At 38.0% G+C, this 12837-nt stretch overlaps 1 protein-coding gene across 33 annotated transcripts in view; it reads left to right on the top strand.

The window, feature by feature from the left end:
- The window catches only part of ABI3BP (ABI family member 3 binding protein), a 244085-nt gene that overhangs the window by 165544 nt on the left and 65704 nt on the right, over positions 1-12837 (top strand). For 15 of the 33 annotated variants that reach the window (XM_007986002.3, XM_007985986.3, XM_073009682.1 and 12 more), the window contains 10 exons: positions 403-462; positions 3318-3377; positions 4222-4305; positions 5617-5673; positions 6463-6546; positions 8029-8088; positions 8867-8950; positions 10557-10613; positions 11662-11721; positions 12380-12460. The exons of 5 other annotated variants lie outside the window; for them this stretch is intronic. In XM_007986002.3, coding sequence (XP_007984193.3) covers positions 403-462; positions 3318-3377; positions 4222-4305; positions 5617-5673; positions 6463-6546; positions 8029-8088; positions 8867-8950; positions 10557-10613; positions 11662-11721; positions 12380-12460 — 687 coding nt within the window. The remainder of the gene's footprint in view (positions 1-402; positions 463-3317; positions 3378-4221; positions 4306-5616; positions 5674-6462; positions 6547-8028; positions 8089-8866; positions 8951-10556; positions 10614-11661; positions 11722-12379; positions 12461-12837) is intronic. 13 more of the 33 variants (XM_038002420.2, XM_007986006.3, XM_038002419.2 and 10 more) reach the window with 6 other exon arrangements.

Below are 12837 nucleotides of genomic sequence, written 5' to 3'. Positions count from 1 at the left end.
AGACTGAGGGGCTGGCCCTCTTCTTGTCCGCTTAAGTACTCACATTGGACAAAGCTCGTGGTCTTGTTCCAAAGATGAGTTTTCAGCAAAATGCGTATGGTCTACTGTGCTCTATTAGTTTGGTTCAGATCACTAAAGAATGAGAAAAACTCCTGGGACACTTCACATGGACCATTATCTGAATTATCTGACTACAAAGTAAATGACCATTCCTCCTAAGAGATGAATTGGTAGCCAAGGACACAGGTGCCCCTTTCTCTGAGCTCAGGAGGCTGATTGTGTTTGCTTTGTGCTCTGGACAGATGCATCATGACCTGGTAAAATTCTTTTTGAATGTTCTGAGTTTTTATAAATTTTTAATGTTTTGTTGGTGTTTTTTGTTTTGTTTTTTTTATTGGCCAGTTCCTGCTACAATCTTTGAACCAGTTTCTCCTATAAAAGAGGTTCCAGGGACAACATTCGGTAACGCTGCTTTCTGATCTTCAGCAAGTGCTTGTTCTGCTCACTGTCCAGCTTACTCTACTTTATATTGCCATTCAATTACATTTTTGATTTTGTAACGGTTGAACATGCATGAAACAAGTTGCCTCTTGCTCATAAGAGAGCTATGTCTGAATCTAGTTTGGGATCTTTCCTGCTTTATAACTTAAAATGTTTATCGTATCATTTTGGTTTTGGCTTAACCAGAGTTCTCTATGAAGGGAGATTTCATATATTCTCGCGAGGTTCTGACCTGATCTATGCTAACCAGGCTGTAACACAGAAGTTTCTTTATACATCCCTTGTACACCTCCCTCTTTATTTTTTTCCTTTATTGGGGTTTATATTTTTGCTTTTTTATCCCGTTTACAACCATTCCCAAACATCTACCTTTTTAATCTGCCTGTTATTTTTGTTATTTTGTTAATGTATGAGTAATATTTTTAGTGAATTATCTAACATAATGTGATCAAGGCTAGTAGATTTAAATAATAAAACCCATCCTTAGTATAAATTGAATTCCCCCTAGTCTCCATCATAATCTGGATGATTTATAACCTTTTTAATCCAGGCAGGGCACTCTAGAATGTGATAAGCATATTAATCCTAAGTATCTGAATTAATAGCTTTAATCTGTCAAATTTGCATATTTGCAAATTTGTTATTGAAGTATCTTAAATAACAGAAGATAAAGTATAGTAGGAGCAAAATTTTTGCATTAGAAAAATATATTTTCTGAAGCTCAGGAAAATCTACCAAGCTTTGGAAAAGCTAAAGATTTTTTTAAGCCTACAATGTGCAGAAGCATAAGATTTAAAATAACTAAAGTTTATCTTTTTCTATCTCCAAAAACCTCCCATTGAACATATCACTCACAGCACAAACTTAATACCACTCTGTGTATGGCTACTCTTGAGACTATACCAGATAAATATAGGGTCTTTGGTTTATGGAGCTTAGGAGCCTGTCACTGATAGAAATAACAGATTCACATACCCCTTAGTGAGGGAGTCCAGAGGGTTGTTACCCCCTGATGGTTGACAAGGAGTCAGTTTAGAAGAGACCTGCAGGATCTTCCGTTTCTGTAGTAGGAGACATGTTTTACTTCGCAGTCTGCAGGCTAAACACAAAAACTTCCCACATGAAAAGCTTAGAGAATGAGAATAAGCCAGGGTGTTTTTGCAAATTAAAGATTTTTCTTGGGAATATAAATGTTAAGTGTTAGAGTTATTATAGGGTCTTAAAGTAAAAAATGAATTTGGGTGTCAACAGAGGCAGGAAAGAATTTGCGCCTTGAAGTCACATCACAATTTGCACAAATAGGAAGGTGAGAATGAACAAAGATGAAAAAATTGGATATAAATAGAGGCAACCAGAAGAGGCAGAGATCCTGCTTCTAGGGTCAGCCAAAACATTTTTGTTGGTAATTCTGCATTTGGATGACGCCGTGGAAAGTGGAAGGAGGGCTTGAATGTCTCACTCATTGAGCCTGACATTGTTCTCATGAGCATCAAAAATCTTTCTTCCACACTAGATCATGTTTTCCCTCTGCTAAGTGTGGATAGTGATTTACTGGATGCCACAGACTGAGTGGCCACCCCTTACGCAGCCACTGCAGTGCTATTGTTTGGACAGAAGTGAAAAGTTCTTTCCAAAGTGGAGTTCCCAGCAAGATTATCAGTCATTTTTAGTTATTTGTGTGATGACCATTTGGATATTTCATCAATTTTTCTGCAACCATAATTTGATAAACATATAGTACATGTTCTCTTCAGCATCCACTAAAGTGCAAATTAGTTTTTCATGAGCTTCTTGAGAATTATTAGAAACATATTTAAATAAATGCCTTAAAACCTCCTAAAGTCTTCCATATTATATTCAGATAAACACCATAACTAGACAAATTCTTTGCCTCATGTAGTGCTAAAGAGAGACCGAAGATGATGACCATCTCATGAGATGGTGTACTTGGTATAGTTTGGCCAAGTCTAGACAAAAAAAAAAAAAAAAAAACACAATTTCCATTTGAAAAAGGGCTGCCGGCCGGGCGCGGTGGCTCAAGCCTGTAATCCCAGCACTTTGGGAGGCCGAGACGGGCGGATCACGAGGTCAGGAGATCGAGACCATCCTGGCTAACACGGTGAAACCCCGTCTCTACTAAAAATACAAAAAAAATAAGCCGGGCGAGGTGGCGGGCGCCTGTAGTCCCAGCTGCTCGGGAAGCTGAGGCAGGAGAATTGCGCGAACCCGGGAGGCGGAGCTTGCAGTGAGCAGAGATCCGGCCACTGCACTCCAGCCTGAGCGACAGAGCGAGACTCCGTCTCAGAAAAAAAAAAAAAAGAAAAGAAAAAGGGCTGCCATTACAAAGCACTAGAGATTAGGAGGCTTAAATAACAGAAGTCTATTTCTCACAACTCTGGAGGTTGTAAGTCCAAGATCAATGTATCTACAAGCGTGGTTTCTCTTGAGGCCTCTCTCCTTGTCTTGCGGATGGCCGCCTTCTCACTGTATCCTCACACAGCCTTTTCTCTGTGTGTGCAACTCATGTCTCTTTTTCGTATGCGTCCATCAGTCGTGTTGAAGTAGAGTCCCGCCCTTATGACCTCATTTAACCTGAATCATCCCTTTGAAGGCCTCACTATGAGGATTAGGGCTTCAACATTATGAATTTGGTGTGTTGGGGTTCGGGGGTGGAAATATAATTCAGTCCTAATGCCCTTCCCAGAAATGTTTAATTATCCCAGAGGCAGTGTTACACAAGCAAGATACATTTTGATGTGAATACTATAGCTCCCACATATTTTTTACAATCTCTTTTGTTTATTTTATTACTTCAGTTCCTGTTACAGACCTTGAACCTGTTACTTTTAGAACTGAGACCCCTGCAACAACCTTAGGTAACAACCCTGCCATTACCTGGCTGTTTGCCAAGTGCTTTTGCTGCTTGTTGCACAGTCCATTCAGTCTTCATCCCTATAACACCATGTCTTCCTTGATGAAACAGCAAACATCACTGCCTGTGACCATTCAACTATTTCTATCATCTGAAGAATACTGAAGCCTCCTAAAAACAAGTTTCATGTTGTTTTTATGAGAGCCAGGCATGAGCTTAACTCAAAATATTTACCTGCCATGTGGCACATTTGAAATTATCATATCATCTCATGCTTCATTTAACAGAGTTCTATATTAACATTGAGTTTAAAACAAATTGGGATCTATTTCTTATCTAAACTGATTGGCAATAATGCCTACTCTTACTCTCCTTTGCACATCTGAGTTTCTAGATTTAAAAAAAAAAATACCCAGTATGTTTCTTTCCTTATTGGTGCTTTAAGTAATGATATGTTTTATTACTAGTTTGACAATTAGGGAATTACTGAAGTCTGAAATCTTAAATTATAAACCTATTCCTTAATGTGACCCTAACTTCCTATCCTGTCTCATTGAATACTCTGCCCCAATCATTTTTTTTTTTACCAGTGAGGAAGTTCTGTAAGTTTCTCAATACAAGTGCTAATCTTCGCTCCGTGGGTGAGCAACTTGACTGTATACATGAATTTGCCTGAAAAATACCATCAATGATAAAATGACACATCGTTATAAAAGGAATGAAAAACTAAAACTGAAAACAACTAAAGTTCCTGGAACTTTAGGAGATCTGACAAGTTTTGGAAAAACCTTTCCTCAGTATCCAGAATCTTAAGACCTAGAGTAACACAAGGCTTTTTCTTCCTTCAGCTACCAAAACATCAAAAAGAACCCGCCCTCCACGTCCCAGACCTAAAACTACACCGAGCCCTCAGGCACCTGAGACCAAACCCGGTAAATCTGTGATTCCTTGGTTTAAGGGTGATCCCTGGCAGCCTGTGGCAGTGGGGACTGAAGCAGTGCCAATGCTGAGCAGCAACAGGTCTTATTCTCCCTAAGCACAAGGGCATGAGGCATCATCAGTACCATCTCCTCTGCTCAGCATTCAAGGAGAATAATGTGTGGCTGAGACCCAACTGGTGCCAGCATATCTTATTATTTCTATGTGAGACTTTTCTTTGAAACCACATAATTAGTATATTTCTTACTGTCAAATTCCATTCACATCTTAAAAGTAGAACTTCTTTAGCAGAGCCAACATATTCAGTTCAAGTAAATGTAATTTTAAGTGCCTTGCATATTCCCGTTCCCACATTGGCAACCATGCATAGGTGATATGTCAGCTGTAGGAGGGTTATTTTACTGCAGAAGGAGTGGAGTTGAAGATAAGCTTGCCTGACACAAACATAAAGTGATGATCTTTATGCTTTAGCTCAAAAGAAAAGATCGAGGTGGGCTGGACTTGGACCTTGGGCCCACTGAGGATTTGGACGAATGGAGGGAAGAATGAACTAGAGCAGAAGGACCACATGTGTTGGGTCAGCTAGAAAGGCAGTCCAGTCTAGATGGATTCCTTCTAGATGGTCATATATGACTGTTGATGATGGTGCATTTGGAAGGGTACATCAAGCCAGATGAAGATACAGAGACATCAAAAGCCTTTGATTTCCCTTTATTCTGGGCTGACAGCAGACAGATGCTCTACCAGTTATTGCAGGTTGAGTGACCACCCTGTTCTCTTAGTAAGTGTCATGGCTTGGACAGAGATCTCAAACTCTGTCTATAGATGAGTTCCTGGCAAGATGAACATAGTCCACTTCAATGATTAATTTTTTATATCGGTTTCAAACATATGAACTGTCTCTTTTATCCATGTTTACTTATACGTAATAAGTGCTCATGTTCAGAAGTACAGAGTAATTGTATCTTTTAAGATAATTTCTAAGTATATGTGAGATAAATGCATTAAAATGTTTTCCAGTGCAGTTTTCATATCAATTCATTGGTTAAAAACCTAATAGAATTTCATGTTGACTTCTTTAAGCTCCTCAACATAGTTCAAAAGCTAAGCCTGGGACTCCCCATACCTGTAGTTTGGCCAAATCATCAATGAACAAACACGCATTCTTCCCCTCAGTTAAGAAGTTAATTTTTTTCTTTGTTTCTCCGGAAGAATTGACATACTAGTAAAATTTGTTTGCATGTGAGTATTCTAACTTCTCATATGTTTAAAAATCTCTTTGATTTACGTGTTGTTTTGGTCAGTTCCTGCTACAGTCCTAGAACCTGTCACTCTTAGACCTGAGGCCTCAACAACATTAGGTAATGTTGATATACAGTGTTTTCGAAAAGCTGCTTTTGCTTATTGTCAAACCTAGAGTTTCAATTTGTTTCATGTGACAACAGTGTCATTCTTGATGGCCATTCAACTCTTCTTAAAATTATGAAGACTCTTAACTGTTGCTTTTAAGAGAAGCAGTTATGCATGAATCTACAGGAAGACATTTATTTGCCATATGGCCTGCTTGAATTGTCATGTTATTCTGTGTTTTGTTTAAACAGTGTTTGTGATAAAGCTGTGTTTCAAACATGTTAGTGGGTTTCTAACTCCTACCTGGACAGATAAAGCTATTAACTCTTATAAAGCAAAGAGGACCCATTTTGCACCTAAATTTCTACCCTTTTTTCTATTTGCGTAGAAATTTATTGTTTTGTCTCTAGTAAGGTCACAATATATTCAGATTTTAATAGCTCTATAGAATATGTGCCAAAAATTGAAAGACTAAGTTGTAAATCTCAGATTTAGTGGAACTGTCCTTCATTATCTGTTAAAATTTCACAATAGTACTTAACCTTTTTGGTACCCAGTAAAGCTACCCTATGAGATTTTCATTAAAATTTCTAATCTTTATTTCTCAAATTAAAAAGTGATTTTTGTCTTAAGGAACTTTCTATGATAAAAGATCTATAAGGAGGAACGTATGTGACATAAATCTCAAACTAAAAGGCAAACACCTATCAAGCAGTAGAAAGTCATGTTTTTTACCTCGCACAGCTTCTAGAATCATAGATAGTGTAGTTATGTAGTAACCCAAGAACTTCTTCCTTCAGCTTCCAAAACGTCACAACGGACACGTCGTCCACGTCTCAGAACAAAAACCACACCACATCCTGAAGTACCTGAATCTAAACCAGGTAAACCATGTGTTCCTGGTTTAAAGAGTCCCTGCAGCCTAAGCCAGCATGGTCTTAAGAGTGATTCCAGTGGTTGGGAGTAACCAATAGGCCCCTGTGAGAGGGAAGCTACAACTCATGGTCAGCGGCAGATCCCACTGTGAAACTGTAAGAGAAACACTGTTAGGAGATCTGTGAAGCAACTGAATGCCTCATGCTTCCTTTGTGCAGTCTTCTCTGGCACTGTCCATTTTATTAACTTCCATTTATCTCTTAAAAATAAAACTTCTTTAGAAAAATTAGACATATTCAGCTCAAGTCAACAAACATTAAGTGCCTTAGATATCCTCCCAATCATATTAGCACATTTGGGGTATACATCAGATGTCAGAGATGCATTTTGATCCTCAGACCTGTGAGACAGTTGAGAACAGAAGCCTTTCCTTTGTAAATAAAGTAAAAGATGGTATGGGGCAGTATCTGTGCAAATATGAGACTGGTTTTGGAGTGCTATCAACAAGATATGCTTAGTGTGTGAATATTTGGAGAAGGGAAATATAGATTAAGAAGAAATGGAGCCTTGAAATCACCAAGACACAGGGATGAGTAGAAGGGTGGGAAGAATAAAATCAGAAGGAAGAGACACAAGTAGAGACCAACCAGAGGAGACAGTCTAACTGGACAATTGATAAAAAGATGTCTTACTTTGCTGGGCACAGTGGCTCACACCTGTAATCCTAGCACTTTGGGAGGCCGAGGTGGGTGGATCATGAGGTCAGGAGTTCAAGACCAGCCTGGCCAAGATGGTGAAACCCTGTCTCTACTAAAAATACAACAATTAGCTGGGCATGGTGGTGGGTGCCTGTAATCTAGCTACTCAGGAGGCTGAGGCAGAGAATTGCTTGAACCCCAGGAGGTGGAGGTTGCAGTGAGCCGAGATCACGTCACTGCACTCCAGCCTGGGTAACAGAGCAAAACTCCATCTCAAAAAAAAAAAAAAAAAAAAAAAAAAAAAAAAAAAAAAGGTCTTCAAGATGACAGGCAAATCCCTTCTGAATCTCACTAGGACCATGGATACCCATGGCGGAGATGCCTAGGTCCCTGATGGAGCAGTTGGGATTTGATCTGGTAGACATCAGCAAGCTGTTCTTTCCACATGAGGGCATGTTCTCTCTTTGCTCAGAATGGAGGTATATCCTACTCAATTCATCATGCTAAGACCTCTATCTCTTTCCAGAGATGAATTCCTAGCAATACCTACATAGTCCATTTTGGATTATTAATTAGATAACCAGAATGAGGAATAAGGAAATAGGTACCTGACTTAGGTACCTGTCTTAGGTATCAAATTTTTGGAAATCAACTGCCTACTTTTTTAGTTTTAAAGGTTGCCATATAATTCTATAGGCTGTATTATACTAGTAAGACTCATTTTTGAAGAAAAGTTTTGAGTTTACATTCATTTAAAATAATCATTTGGTTAATTTTAATACTTTTGGTCAGTTCCTACTGCAGAGCTCAAACCTGTTACACTCAGAACTGAGACTTGGGTGACAACACAAGGTAATAGCACGTTGCAATCCTCATTAAGTGTCCTTCCTTCTCATCGTCAAACCCATTCCATCATCATAGCCGCAGATTCTTATGCTTTTTAAGACTACATCGTCATTCTCTGTTGTCATTCCATCATATTCTTCATCCTAAAGGTATTGAAAATACTGACTCTTAAATCACCCTTTGTTTTTAAAAGAGCCATGCATGAACCTAACTCAGGCTATCTTTTGGGTATGTAACCATCTGAAATTATTTTGTCATCCAGTGTGTTTTTTTAACCAACTTTTTTGTTAAAGGTGACTTTAAAATGCAGTTTTCTTGATTCTAACATTATTGTGGTACCAAAGAGTTCCTTTATGAATCTAAAGTTCTACTTACTCACTTATTTTTGCTATCTATGTGATATTCTCTGATTGACATTTTTGTTAATTATGTGGTCTTGTTTTAGTAATTGTGAAAGAACTTACAACTGACTACCAGCACTGTGATATTTTAGCAGTGACTCTTAACCTTTTTATTTGATGAGTCCTATTGACTATTGTTCACTTCTTAAGTTAGCAATTTCATTTTAGAATGTGACACTTTCTCCCAAAAAACTTTCTTCAATTGTAAAAGGAGACATACTATTATAATAATAGTAAATGTTTCTAATTAAAAAGTTAAAAAGACGTATTTCCTGAAATATGAGAAAATCTAGTAAGTTTTAAGAGATCTCAAACCATATGTCATGCTACTCATAGCTTCTGAACTACGGACTCTGTAGTAACTGAAGGTTTTCTTTCTTCAGCTCCTAAAACATCACAACGAACTCGTCGTCCACGTCCCAAAACTAAAACCACACCAAGTCCTGAGGTTCCTCAGACCAAACCGGGTAAATTCGGGTTTCTGGTTAAAGTAGCTCATCCTAGCAGTTCTCGGGAATTTATAATGGATGCCAACGATGGGAGTGATGGCCCGTGTGAGCACCATGTGGGTGAAGGCACAAAATGATCTGCTGCTGCTCCCCCTGTTGAGTTAGCAAAGGAGAACACAATTGGGATAGATCTGTGTAGCAGGTGAATTCCTTGCACTTTCTGCATACAGGTTTGTCTCTTACTATGTATCTTATTTACTTTTTTTTTTTTTTTTTTGAGACAGAGTCTTACTCTGTTGCCCAGGCTGGAGTGCAATGGCACAATCTCAGCTCACTGCAATCTCCGCTTCCCAGTTCAAGTGATTCTCCTGCCTCAGCCTCCTGAGTAGCTGAGATTACAGGCGTGCGCCACCATGCCCGGCTAATTTTTGTATTTTTAGTAGAGACAGGTTTCGCCATGTTGGTCAGACTGGCCTCAAACTCCTGACCACATGTTCTGCTTGCCTCGGCCTCCCAAAGTGCTGGGATTACAGGCGTAAGCCACCACACCCGGCCTCTTATTTACTACTTTTTATTTCATTCAATTGTCCTCATAAAGACAAAATGCCTTAAATAGAACTTGCATTTTTATTTCTAGAAAAATATTTAAGTGCCTTCTGTCTTCCCACAGCCACATCAACAACTGTGAGGCTATCACAGGAGGAGGAAGCTTGTTTTTCACATCTTACTCTGTAGTATAGTCAAGGTCAAAACCTGTCCCAAAGATTGAAGCAAGAGAGTGTATCTGGGCAAATTGAACTTGTTTTGAGGGGTGCTGTACACATCTATAAGCTTAGAAAAAGAAAATGTTATGAAGAATAAGAATAAATAATTGGAAAGAAGTTGGGTCTTAAAATCTTAGAGATGAAGAGAGTCAGAAAGACAGGAGGGGTAGAGGCAAGTCAGAGGGCACAGGCTTCCAGAAACACACAGGATTCTGCTTCTAAGTAGTGATGACAGCTGCATTTGGAAGGGTTTGTAAGAGCAGCTGAAGAAAGTCCTTGAAGATATGACTCGAAAGTCTGCATCTGACCCAAGAAGCATCATCCATCTAGGGTCCTGCATTTTTATGATGGGAGTAGAGAGCAACTCTGTGTGTGTGTCCCTTATCCTGATTTGTTGAGTGCCTTTACTGCAAATGAAAGCTCCGTAAGATTCACTTTGCTTTATTCTTTGCTATGTCTTCTCTCAAACAGGCTGTTGACTATATTCTTGCCCATTTAGACACATTATTAAAGCTTCCACAAACATGCCAACAGTTACTAGGACAGTTAGATAAGTATATATTTGGCAAAATGCCTGATTAAGCTTCTAAGGAAGTCTTCTAGTTGGAATTAAGTACTCAGACACCTACGAGAATATTATGTGGGCTTTACTGAGATGTGTGCCAAATTGTGTAGGCTGTGACTAAGTGCCTCTTAAAAAAATTGTTTATCTGGCTATAAGATGGCCAAGTCTTCAAATAACAAGTATCAAATTTCAGAAAATTTCTTAAAATCGCTATATACTGATTGAAGCAGTATTATACTGGAAAGATATAATTTACTGGCTTTTCACAAGTGTTTATTTCATTGCTTTTAATTAGTTCCTGTTACAGATCTTGAACCTGGTACTCTCAGAACTGAAGCTCCAAAAACCATGGGTAATGAGAGTGTGTGTCCTTCAAATAGTGCTCTTCCTGCTTATTGTCATACCACTGTAGTCAGTTTCTTCTTCATTGTAAGACCATTCTGTCATTCTTTGTCATCATTCCATTATAGTCTTTATCTTGAAATTATGTTAGACTCTATGTCAAATTATCAGTTGAATTTGAGCGAACTGTGCATGAACTATTATCAGGACATCAAACTGCTTTTAACTGTTCAATGTTATGTCATGCAATCATGTGCATTTATCTCGACAGCATTGACCACTTTAAGCTGCATTTCAAACACGAATCTCCAGCTATCCCTTATTTATGCTGCTTATTCCTCATCAATTGTAGGGAAGCACAGTGTTTCTTTGCTCATATTATTTTTTATTATATTAGGATCTGTGTAACATTGATTTTTTTGTTTCAAGGAATGATGTTTATAGTAAATTCTTAAATTGTAAAATGTACCTAAGTCTTGGAAGTTTTAATGATAGACTTCCATAATAGAAGCCTATTCCAGATAGGCTGATTCTTTATTCATCTCTATTAAGGTTTAACAGTTTCTTAACTTTTACTGAATCAAGGAAAACTTTTGAGATTTTGATGAGCACCGTTTATTAATTACATGGTGTTCTTTATGCTTTCATACATATGAACTCTTTATTGTACCCATAGTTATTTAAACAGTAGATAACAAGACATTTATCCCAACTTCTATAGAAGTGCAAGTAGACTGATAAATGCCTTTTTCAGTACAGTTACAAAAGCATATATTATGCAAATGTGTAAAAAGCTTGTCCAACAATCTTCCACTAATATGTAGCAAGAATCAGATAATCAAACATCTAGAAGAATGTCTTGTTGACCACATAGTGATATTAAACTGAGTGCAATGCTATCTTGCAAGTCTATCTTATGAGACTAATGAGTGCCTAACCATGGTTTGACCAAATCTGCAAAAAACAAGTCTTACTTTTCTCTCAGTTCTGAAGCTTAAAAATTGACGTGTGAAATTAATATTCAAGTTAAATCTCTTTGCTTTATTATTTTTGTCTAGTTGTTTCTACAGTCCTTGAACCTGATACTTTTAGAACCAAGATTCCAGAAACAACATTAGGTAATGATATTCTGTGTTCCTGAATAATTTTTCCCTGCTTATTTTCAAATCCATTCCATCATTATCATAATCACATTGTCATCAGCTTTGTAGGACTATCTTGTCATCCTCTGCTGTCCTTCAACTTTATATTGTCCTTCAACTTTATATTAGAGTATTAGTGATCCTTAGAAGTTACCTATTATTTTCAAAAGCTATGCATGGACCTAGTTCAGAGTCTACCATGTAATCTTATTTGAATTTGTGTCATCTGCTTTTGTCTAAACAGCATTCATGTCTAAAGCTAAATTTCAAACACAGTTGCTGGTGGCTGTATCTTATCTAAACTGGCTAAACTCTAACAGTTCTTATGGTATCATGGATTCTTTGGCATACTCAAAAGATTTAGTGTGAGCCTAAGATTCTATCATCCAGAGTTTGGCTCTAGTGTTTTTGAAGTTAAAGAGGTATGAGTCTCTTCACTTTTCAACTTGATTTTATACGTAAGTTTCCTGTCTCAAGAATCTTTCAGTGATTAAAAAAATTAACACAATAGAAAATATTTTAATCTTAAAAGACATATGACTTAAATCTCAAGGAAATATGACATACCTTTAAAAACCTAAAGTTTGTCTCCAAAGCCACCTGCACTAGAGTAATCCAGAGTTTCTTCCTTCAGCTCCTAAAACACAACGGACACGTCGTCCCCGTCCCAGACCCAAAACTACATCAAGTCCTGAAGTACCTCAGAACAAATCGGGTAAATGTATGAATCCTTGGTTTAAGGAGCCAAGGAACCTGAACCCTGGTGGGCTGTCCCAATGAAGTCCTAACGAAATGCCTATGACAGGAAGTAACAGTCATCATGTTTTCTAAGAATCAAATTATTTGACATGGTAGCGGCTGCTTCTCATACAGAGCCGTCCAGGAGAACATGGCTTGGGGACACGTGTGCCTGATCTCCTAAATGACTTGGTTTGAATGACGTTTTTGGTCCCTCTTTAAAGATGCGTTTCCAGTGAGATTAGCGTACTCATGGGTATTTATTGCTATATCTACATTGAAACATGTGATCCATTTGTAATAGACATGGTTACATAAACAGGCATTTTTTTCAACTTCCAAGAAAAGCAACAA

Source organism: Chlorocebus sabaeus, chromosome 22, assembly GCF_047675955.1.
Source record: "Chlorocebus sabaeus isolate Y175 chromosome 22, mChlSab1.0.hap1, whole genome shotgun sequence".
Classification (NCBI taxonomy): Eukaryota; Metazoa; Chordata; class Mammalia; order Primates; family Cercopithecidae; genus Chlorocebus; species Chlorocebus sabaeus.
The sequence above is the reverse complement of the archived record's forward strand: the minus strand, read 5'-3'. Positions and strand labels throughout refer to the sequence as shown.